Below are 11,436 nucleotides of genomic sequence, written 5' to 3'. Positions count from 1 at the left end.
TTTAGAGACACATTTTTGATGATTCTGTTTTGACTGAGCGTCCTTATTTAGTTGTTTGCTGTTATAGGTTAGGCATCTTCAATTCATATATTTTAGTAACCTTTTTATTTGTTTTTTGTGTAAATAAATGGATATAAAGTTTTAAGTCCTTTGTCCTGTTTGTTTATGTTGCGACCTTTACACCCCTAGAAATAAGGGTTGTGGCCCGGGCGTCTAGTGTAGCGGTCCGGGCACCTATAGGCTGCTAAGCCAGCCTGAAGGTGTGCCACGGGTTCGACTCCCCATCTCGTCGACCTTTGCCGCGTGTCACCCCACCATCTCTCTCCCCATTTCCTATCACCATACTGTACACTATCCAATAAAGGCAGAAAAAGCCCAAAAAATACATCATAAAAAAAAGAAATAAGGGTCGTAACAGTGGGGGGAAAGGCATATCGATGTAAACGTGCACATATTGGTCGGTAATTTCCTGAAACCTTCATACAAATGAAATAATGAATGAAAGCATAGATTTTCAGGCATTTTGACCATGAATGAAATGTCACAAAGGGAAAAGGGCTTAGCAGTGCATGTTCGCCAACCTTAATGCATGTTCGGACTAACGGGACTTCGGATCTATGGGCAGTTCCCTTCACTAATTGAAACCATGCTTTCGTAAATAATGTTAGTGTGCGTTCGCTGATTTGAAATCTATATAGCTAATTTGCCTCTTACCTATAATACAGGTAATATTTCTAAGGTATATAGTATACATAGGTCTAACATCAACAAACGTATAGCCTTTGAGATAGATATAACTTTAGATAGATAATAGATGTTACTGTATTGCTTTTAGTTTAATCTGGTAGAAAAAGTGAAAATTTATTGAATTTGTGCTTCTACGTCTTGGTGTCACGTCGACCCATGATGGACTTCTTAGTGTTTCTCTCAGGTTTCAAAAGCATTATATAACACTTTGGTCCAAACAGTGACACCAAAATTCCAAAGCTAGATGCTAAAATAGCAAAAACCTCCACTACATCTGCATATTTGCCTGGAGAGCTGATATATGCTGGGATGAAGGCTATCCACACGGCACAGAAGATCAACATGCTGAAGGTGATTAACTTGGCTTCATTAAAGTTGTCTGGAAGATTCCTTGCCATGAATGCTAGGAGGAAGCTCAGGAGTGCAAGTAAACCAATATAACCTAATAACACTGCAAATCCAACTGTTGATCCCACATCACACTCATAGACTATCTTATCACTGTGGTATTGTGTGTTTTTATGAGGAGCTGGTGAGGCAGACACAAGCCAGGCTATGCAGATCGCTGCCTGGATGGAAGTAAGAGCCAGAACTGTTCCTCTCTGCTGCATAGCACCAAACCACTTCATAATGTCTGTAGCCCCAGGCTTGGAGGCCTTGAATACAGCTAAAACCACCATAGTCTTTACCAGGATACACGAGACACACAGCACAAAGCTGATCCCAAAGGCTGCATGCCTCAGCTGACAAGTCCAGAGCCTGGGACGGCCAATGAACAGAAGTGAGCACAAAAAACAAAGTATGAGTGAAAACAAGAGAAGGAAGCTAAGTTCAGAGTTGTTGGCGCGCACCATGGGTGTGCTTCGATGATAGATGAAGATTCCCAGTACAATGGCACAGATAAGTGTGCCCAGCAATGAGATGATTGTCAAGGAGATACCAAGAGCCTCATGGTAGGAGAGGAACTCCAGGCTCTTAGGAACACAGTGGTCACGCTGGGGACTGGGCCAGAAGTCCTCTGGACAACTGGTACACTCTGTAGAGTCTAACAAAGATGACAAGGTTAAAGGGACAGACAAGCACAGTATTGTCCAAAAGATACTGTACATTACTACATGGTGTAAACCAACCAGTCTCATTGCTGATCTCTCCCTCAGAACAAGCAATGCAGTCAAAGCAGCAGACAGGTTCCCCTTTCCTTCTGGCCACACGGGTTCCAGGGGAACAGCTCTCACTGCACACTGACCGAGGTGGCTACAGAGGAAATTAAGAATGATATATTTTTGTACAAACTGAATTACATTCACACTAGCTCAGCATTAGCTATAGAAAGCTGAAGTGACCTTTTTAGATTCAAAGTTCCAGAAGATTCTGTCTTCATCCAGGATGAGTTCTTCACCTGCAGAGACTAACTTCTTGACCACACCTACATTGTGAACTTTTGTGCTTCCGTTAGGGAGCCACACCCAGTTCATGACATCATAGATTGGTAAAGCATCACCATTCTCATCAAACGATACGTGATCACCAAATGGTGTAGAGAAGTTGATCCTTTCCAGGTAATATACAAGCTAGACATGGTGATGAGCAGAATTATTAAGGTCAAGTGACTATAAAAGTGTGTTTTGAGCAGCTGCTCAAAATATTACTTGCACAATATACATAGACAAGGGAAATAGATTTTGATGTACAATTTGTACTTGAAATTATTCAGACACCACTGCATATCAGGTTTAAGTTGTAATAATCACAACTGTCCACTGTGTGGAATAAACAACTAAAACTAACAATTGAATGACTACTGCAGGCTCATAATTATTCCACCCCATCATGACAAGTGTCTTTAGTAATCTTTTGTGTACACCCTTTGGCCTTTTGCTGTTATGAACTGATCCAAATTGTATATATAGTCAGATTGGCCCAGACACCAGCCAATTTGAACCCAACTAGAAACATATGTAACCTGTGAAATGAGTGACAGTACACCTGCCATGGCTGTATTGTCCGCAAACCGGCACAGCTGTGCCCAATAAAAGGCCCTTTTCCTGGCACACAATGCAACATGTCATGGATGGCATGGGCCAGAGCATACACAGCCTTGTACACATTGTACTCTGGCCTGAGATCAGATACATCCAAAAGTGCAGTTTTTGCTGTTGCTAGGTCCTCTTGTCCTGTACACACCCTTCCACCAGCATCCACCCACTCTGACGGAAGGGGGGGGAAATTACACTGAAATGTGCGCTCCCAAAACCGCCTCATCTGAAGAAACACAGTGAAAACTTAAAGCATAAATTCTCTAAAGCACAAAGCTTGTGAATGAACACAAAATTGCAACTTAACCCATTTAGGACTGAGGCCGATTCTAAAAAGGCCTTCTAAATCCTGAGCTACGTTTTCATCAAATATTAATTCAAAATGACAACAAATATATATGTTGCTATATACTGTACATAGCAACAACTAACCCAAAGGGGTTTCCCGTCCTGAAAGGTATAGTTACAAAAGGGGATCCCGTACATAATGCGTTTAAAAAATGAAACAAAAGACTCACTATGTTATTTTCATGGCTGTTGTCAGGGTCAGTGTCAGGATGTATTTTTAACAAGAAGTCCTTTAGACCTGGTATCTCTCCACGACGGATGGCAATGCCCAGGGTGCCTCCCAGGTACGGCATGAAATCTAGAGTCAGGAGCTTAGGATATGTTGTCCAGCCCTCACTGGCCATCCATTGCAGACCTGTCACATTCTGCTTTACCACCTATATGGTATATAAATCAATGCTATTGAACACCTTTCATGTCTGTGTGTTGATTCACAAAATATTGAACAAATTAAAATGAAAAGTATTAAAAAGTGCCTCTGACAAAACCAGCTCCATTGGACCCTCAAACTGTCTGTCTGTCTGTCTGTCTGTCTGTCTGTCTGTCTGTCTGTCTGTCTGTCTGTCTGTCTGTCTGTCTGTCTGTCTGTCTGTCTGTCTGTCTGTCTCCACCAACTCTCCCCCTCTCACGTAAGTATCTGACAATATACAGTATAAATTCACAGTACCAACTTTGAAGTATTGCTTTGTTTTAAATATATAAGGTTAATTTCTTGACAAATTATATACATAATAATATACATATTTAGGCTATATATATATATATATATATATATATATATATATATATATATATATATATAAAATTATTAATATTATTATTATTATTATTATTATTTTAATTTATTTAGAAAGTGGTTCAATTGCTTTCCCACAACCTCCTCCATGAGATCAACCATAAAGCTCCAATGTGCAAATACAATGACCACACGAGCTGTGGATGTCTTCATCACAGTGACAATCCTCTGAAGTTCAGCTGGGTTGTGGTCCCAGGGCAGAACCTCCACGTACGCCAGACAACCAAAACCAGACTGGGCCAGGTCAGACTGGAATGACTGGGCAGCATTTCGGCCATAGGCATCATCACTAAATAGCAGTCCTGCCCAGGTCCACCCAAACCGCTTCATAATTTGGAGCATAGCTTGGACCTGATGGATGAAGAATGGTGGGATAAGACCTGCTTAGTTTGATTATGCACATACTGTAGTGTAAAATCAGTGAATCTCCTGCGTATAACCCACATTAATTTTCTTTTGATGCTGACCCTAAACCTAGCCCTTCAGCTCCAGCAGTATTATACACAAAGAAATGAGAGGCGATATGCAATATCAATAAAGGGAAGTGATGTGTACTACTTGATACCAACAGATGTTTTGTCTGTAGAAGTTCACCTGGAAGGCATCACTTGGGATTGTTCTAAAGAAAGATGGGAACTTTTTCCGGTCACTCAGACAGGAACACGTGGAAAAGTAACTTACCTGAAAATACACAAAAGATATATTCTGTAATATACGGTACTATATTCTTTATTACACGGCTTGGTTGAATGCTTGATTCTGATTGGTCAATCGCCAAATTCATCGGTCTGTTATTTCTGGATAATGACTGCTCCGCTCTATAACACACTGATGCCAAAACAAACCCTCGGAGTACCTGCTGTGCTCCGCTGATTTAATGCTGTTTCCAACATGACAGCCATGATGTAAACACACACACAGTGTCCTTTACAGCAAAACATTGCTCTCAAAAAGGTTTTTGAAAACATTTCAGCGAGAAATAGACGATGCAGTACCCGAAAATGGATTCTATTTGATTATTCACTTCCTTGTTTTCCGACTGTGCTGCAGCTGGGCAGACGCCGGCCAGCGCGACACTTATGGGAATACTTTCATTACCGTAAGCAAGGAAATATGAGTCGTTTTGTTTTGTTTTGGGTCAATTTATAAATTTATGTATTAAGTAGCCGTGTAATAAGCAGGATAATGTATGGCTGAGTGGTCATTGTTTATATATAAATCACCTTCAGGCTGATTAACCACTGACGCGACAGCGGAGGTGGTTAATCAGCCTGAAGGTGATTTATCAAAACAGCCGATCTACAAGCTCAAAACGCGTCGCAGTGCAACGCGTTTTGAGCTTGTAGATCAGCTATTTTTGCTATAGTTTAATTTAAATCCTGAATATTTTTTTTGCTATTTTGGAATTGGAATCCTGAAAGATATGTTAGACTAAAGTAATTAAAGCCGGTCATGTTTGCATGATTGGAATTATAACAGAAATGAAATTATATACTTTATCAGTATTCCAATATTAGGGCAACATTAAGTGAAGATGGGGGCCGCATATGGCCCCCGGGCAAGCAGAGCACGTTAGTGGAACAGAGCAAGGTGAAACTCTACACTCACTTTCCCTGCTCAATCCAACGCTAAAATGCTCAACATCGCTCACCACCACTCAGCTTGATTTCCCTCCGCTCGGTTCACATTTTCAATCACAAAAAAAAAAAAAAAAGGGAAAAAGAAGGGACTGCATTGTGTGTGTATAATAATATTTACGATTTATATAGCGCTTCAAGGTATCCAAAGTCGCTTTACAGAACAGAAGTAAAAACAAATGTATTAGAAAACTAGTTAAAAGGTTTAAAGGTTACATTGTATAACAATATACAATGTGGCAATCTACTGCCCCCCATGCTCCATTCAAAGTCTGCCAGCTCCACTTACATGCTCTGTAAGTAAATATTGTTTTCTTTATCAGGCTGTAGAAAGACTACACTGTTTATCATTATATTAGATTTGTAAATAAACTAAAATTGCCAAAAAGAATAGCCAATTAAAATGGTGATGGTGAAAGAAGAAAACTTACCAAGGACACTCTGTACAAACCTAATACACTAGAGATGGCAATTGAATGTGTTGAGGGTGAGTCACCCACTATTCCAAGCACTGGAGGGGAGCCAACACAGCTCTCATTCAGTTGAAATTGTTCTTCTCTCCCACTGACCAATGACAAAGCTGAACGGAATGCTTCTCCAAGTGTGAAACAATTATCATAGAGACTGTATCCCAGAGTCACGTTGGGTAGCAGGCTGGGGTTTCTGTTGATCTCAGTAATGGCAAAAGCCATGGTCTGGGCCATTCTGAACCCGGGAATGTGAAAGCTAACAGACACAGTTCCACAGTAACCTTGACAATTTATCTTTGTAGAACTACATCAAATAATCCTATGATGCTATAGGCCTATATTAAAACAATGTTCTCTTGCTTGCTTTTTTTATGTGTGATACTCACCCATAGCAAATGAGGTCCTGTTGCTTGGAGGTGAAAGACAGCTCACGGAAGGCAGAGGAGGAATGGATTGAAAACAAGCCACCCAGAATAAAGTCCCCAGCCTTGTAAATTCTGTTGAATTTAAACTGTGCCTGTAACTCACAAGAAGAGGAAGGTGAGGAAGACAAAGGAGAGAATGAAGAGAACAACATCAAGCACAAGTACACATATGGAATCAGTTGTATAACTACAGAAGCGTTCATGACTGCACCTCCTCTCCTCCTCTGCACACTTTGTCCTGTTGCTAATTTTTATACACAGTGTTAGGCCATCCCCTGAGCCAACGTATGCCATAAAATAATCGATCACACCTTCAACACACATCAACACCCTAGCAAGGCATATCAAAGTCCTGTTATGTCAAATCAAATCAAATCAAATCAGATCAAATTAATTTATATAGCACATTTAAAAACAACTCTCATTGTACCAAAGTGCTTCAACATATCAAAAATCACACCCGTGTGAACTGAGTGGTGTAAGGTCTTATATAGACTGATCAGCTGTGGTCTGACGCAATGTCTGACGTAATGAAATCACACCCGTGTGAACTGGGTGACCATAGCAACCGTGCTAATTTTTTGGTATGAACAGACAGACAGACAGACACGTAAACTAACAAAGCCAGTTGTAGGAGTGGTTTACACCACTCAAAAAGAGCAATACAGTACAATACAATACAGTAAAATACAATGCAGAAATATAATATAAGACAGTCAATGAAACAACAGGCAATTAAAGCAAAATAATATAAAATATAAAAGTGCAGGATCATGAGGGGGATTCAAAGGCTTGTGAATTTAAAAAGGTTTTAAGTTGTGATTTAAAAGACTCAACGGAGGGAGCAGTCCTAACATCAAGGGGAATGAAATTTTAGGGGCTGCCCCTGAGCCTCTTTTTTGGTTTTTGGAATGTGTAAGAGACTGCATTCTTCTGACCTGATAAGTCCTGATGGAGGGGGGATAGGATAGGAGGTCAGTGATGTAGGAGGGGGCCACCCCGTTTAGGGCTTTGTAGACAATAATGAGGGTTTTGATGAAGCAATAAGCCACAAGAGGTCACAAGAGGCTCTCTCTTACCGGGTATTTTATAATGGCTGAGAGGCGTAGTGAGACACGACGCAAAGCGGGAGTCTCCGACCCGCACGGCCTGGGTTTGTAAGGCAATCAAGTGGGGGAGCACTTGAATGCCTTACAAACCCCATCTCAGCTACAGAGCTGCGGAATCAATGTAACGCAGCTGGGAATGATGTAAAGTTATTAGTAGGGGAGCCTATCAATCAAATTCTGATGCCTGTGATTTTGGAATGTTATTTTTTGGAGACAGGTATATCTTGATTCTTGGGGTTACCAGAATGCCAAAAAAACATGTCTAAAAATGTTTCTGTTGGGTTTAGCATGTTTAATTAGCATAATTAGCTAATAAATTGTCAACAACGGAAATGGCAATAACTCTGCTTCTAGGTAACTTATAAAGGTGATCTAAGAGTCTGAGTCCATGTTTGTGATGTCCAGAAATTCATCTGTTACCATTGTGAAGTCATACAACCTTTCCTAATTAGCATAATTGCCATAAATTATGCAAAAATGAGATGAGAATCAGCAAATTGCTGCATGTTTTACTTTTAGTCAACTTTGAAAGCTTCTCACAAACTGTTTACAACTCCAGGAATAATTATCATCCTATGAATAAATCATGCAACCTTTTGTCTATGTAATAATTATGTAATAATCGCACCAAAACCAGAAATATATTATTATATTATATTTCTTTGCTTTAAGTTAATTAATACTCATGATCTTTACAGACAGTGTAAGTCTGTTTGCATGTCTAGAAAATATTAGAAGCGACCTCGCACTAAAGGGCTGGATGAGCGCTGGTGCTTTGGAATGGGGGGTCAGATCAACATATCCGCCTGGGTCATGACAGACTGCTGGGCGAGTGCTGGTGCTTTGATAGGAGGTCAGTGATGTGAAATGAAATGAAATGAAATCTATATTTACCCAGGGTATCTGGGCTAAGCTCAAGAACTTGTTTCCAGCCAGGCCCTGCTCATAGAACACATTTCATCGTAGGGGTTGATGCCTTGTTCAAGGGCATTTCAGCGGTGGTAATTTTAACGTGTCGGACGGCTGGTTCGAACTGGGAACCTTCCGGTATCTAGACCGCGCCGCTATCCGTTCGGCCACCGCTGCCACACGCATGTAGGAGGGGGCCAGCCCGTTTAGGGCTTTGTAGACAAAAATGACGACGCAAAGCGGGAGACTCCGACCCGCACGGCCTGGGTTTGTAAGGCAATCAAGTGGGGGAGCACTTGATTGCCTTACAAACCCCATCTCAGCTACAGAGCTGCGGAATCAATGTAACGCAGCTGGGAATGATATAAAGTTATTGAAGGTGTGGTGTGGATTACCGTGAGATTTACTACATGGTCTAATCAGAAACCAGTATACTCAACACTATGGCTCCTCAAGGGCTGAATGAGGAATTTGATGTCAAACCATTTCTGGGATAATTCTTTCTTTTTCTTTTTCATTATTTTAACTTTGTGTACACAGTACACAGTTTTTTTGTACTGTAATTGCAGTACCTTACTATTTTGTTGCTATTGTGTTATGGTCTCCTCTTGTAGGCAGTATTTGTATTATTTGCAATGTTTTTACTGGTTTGCAGCTTATCATTCATTTTGTCTGCACCTCTATACTTTCCTATTCTACTTGGGTTCTAAAGAGTTAGCTGTAGTGCCACTATATGCCCTTTATGCTAATTGCAGCCACATCCTTTCAGATGCGGTGGGTGTGTCTTGCTTGATTTCCCTCATTGCAATAGAGCTTGCCCATATGCTGTTGTATATAATACGCTTACTTGATGTTTTGTACTCATACCTGACAAAGACCCGTAAGGGTCGAAACGTTGTACTAAATACAAAAATCCTGGAAGCAGAGACACAGTGTGCGGACAACCCTTCCTTTTCTAATCAGAAACCAGCCAATCAGAATCAAGTATTGGTACTAACCGCTTTAGAGAATGTATTCTATACCGGACCGGCAGCCAGTGCAGAGAGGACAGGTCTCCTCCTCCTGGTGCCGTCAGGGGTCTGGCCGCCGCATTCTGCACCAGTTGGAGACGGGACAATGATGACTGGCTAATCCCAGTGTAGAGGGCATTGCAATAATGTAACCGGGATGATTTCATACGTGAGGTGGGGGGCTCAGAGTGCGTCCACTAAGGAAAGTAGGCTTTCTAATAACACAAGCCTCCTTTGTATTGGTTAGTAGGTAAAACGTTCTTTATATTTCCACAACAGAGGAGAAGCTGGTCTGCATTTCATGCGAAGAAGGAAGAAGGAAGACAACAGTCCCATAGCATTAATGCAATGGCAGCAAAGTGCATTAGGGCTATGGACAAGAGCTAGATGGTTGTCACAGTGTGTTGTCTGCCCTGCTGTATAACTGTTTACTGTTTTTGAGTGTTGCTCAAAAAAGCCTATGCCTTGCCCTTGGTGTCTGTGAGTTTGAGGCCTCTGTGACAGAATAAACCCCTACTCAGGAGGAATTCTGCAGTGTCAATCAATCAATCAATCAATCAATCAATCAATCAATCAATCAAGCAATACACATGACTTCAAAGATTAATAAACATATTTGATCCAGACAGTTGATCAACTGTCCTCTGTTCCAAATTTATCTGTACGTATTTGCAAGTCATTCAATTTGCAAGTCATTCAATTCAACTCAAAATGGAGGACCCTTTTTAAACAAGTCTTGTGCTTTTTCTGGTTCTATCTTCAACTTAGCTGTTTTTGTATTGAACTGTACTTTCATTTGAAATGTACCCATTCTGCATACTGTGAAATACAAATTGCAATCAGTCAATCTTCCTCTAGTTATTTTTGAGGGGCTGCCCAGCTTTGAGTGTTTGTGTAAACACAAGCATTGTGTAAACACAAACACAATGTTGGTGCTTTTGACGTTGTTTAATACAATCAGATGTTTGGATGTATGGGCTGTCAATGGTAAATTTCACCTAGTTACCACCTTACTGACAAAAAGGCTGCGGTGTGCAATTGCTGTGCAGCAGAAAGCAGCTATAATGACATTTATTTCCCCAAATGAAATAATTGAATAAAAAACATCATACTGGACATCACAGTTTTATTTAAATATAAATAAAATAATGATTGATTTATGATTGAAGGAAACTGTTTACATCAGTTCACAATATAAATTTAACTGACTTAAAACAGCAAGTTCATTAGTTCAAAAATCATAAAGTTCAGACAGTATGTCTAGAAATGGCCTGCTCAGTCTTTCGGAATGTACAGCAATCATCAGCAAACATTAGTCTTAAGGGTTATTTAATTTAAAACACTTTTGTTTAACAGCAGCAGAGACTCATTTCCTCTGTCCTCCCACCGAAACCAAGCCTTTAGAGACACATTTTTGATGATTCTGTTTTGACTGAGCATCCTTATTTAGTTGTTTGCTGCTATAGGTTAGGCATCTTCAATTCATATATTTTTGTAACCTTTTTATTTGCTTTTTTGTGTAAATAAATGGATATACAGTTTTTTAAGTCCTTTGTCCTGTTTGTTTATGTTGCGACCTTTACACCCCTAGAAATAAGGGTCGTGGCCCGGGCGGCTAGTGTAGCGGTCCGGGCACCTATAGGCTGCTAAGCCAGCCTGAAGGTGTGCCACGGGTTCGACTCCCGATCTCGACGACCTTTGCCGCGTGTCTCCCCACCATCTCTCTCCCCATTTCCTATCACCATACTGTACACTATCCAATAAAGGCTATCCCAAAAATATATCTTAAAAAAAAAAAATAAGGGTCGTAACAGTGGGGCATTTTCAGGCATTTTGACCATGAATGAAATGTCAAAAAGGGAAAGGGGCTTTCACTAATTGAAACCATGCTTTCGTAAATAATGTTAGTGTGCGTTCGCTGATTTGAAACCTATATAATTTGCCTCTTA

General features: G+C 40.5%; 1 protein-coding gene across 1 annotated transcript; it reads right to left on the bottom strand.

The window, feature by feature from the left end:
- Positions 1-878: 878 nt before the first annotated feature.
- On the bottom strand, positions 879-9,654 carry LOC306913261 (extracellular calcium-sensing receptor-like; the record flags this gene model as incomplete). Its single annotated transcript, XM_079489852.1, has 9 exons — positions 879-1,792; positions 1,878-2,001; positions 2,091-2,318; positions 2,734-3,009; positions 3,302-3,508; positions 4,009-4,278; positions 4,522-4,608; positions 5,996-6,290; positions 9,500-9,654. 9 exons carry the CDS (start codon positions 9,652-9,654, stop codon positions 879-881), a joined length of 2,556 nt encoding a protein of 851 aa, XP_079345978.1.
- Positions 9,655-11,436: the final 1,782 nt, after the last annotated feature.

This window comes from Electrona antarctica (genome assembly GCF_951216825.1).
Source record: "Electrona antarctica genome assembly, chromosome: 20".
NCBI lineage: Eukaryota > Metazoa > Chordata > Actinopteri > Myctophiformes > Myctophidae > Electrona > Electrona antarctica.
Note: the sequence above shows the minus strand (reverse complement) of the source record. Positions and strands in the feature narration are given on the sequence as shown.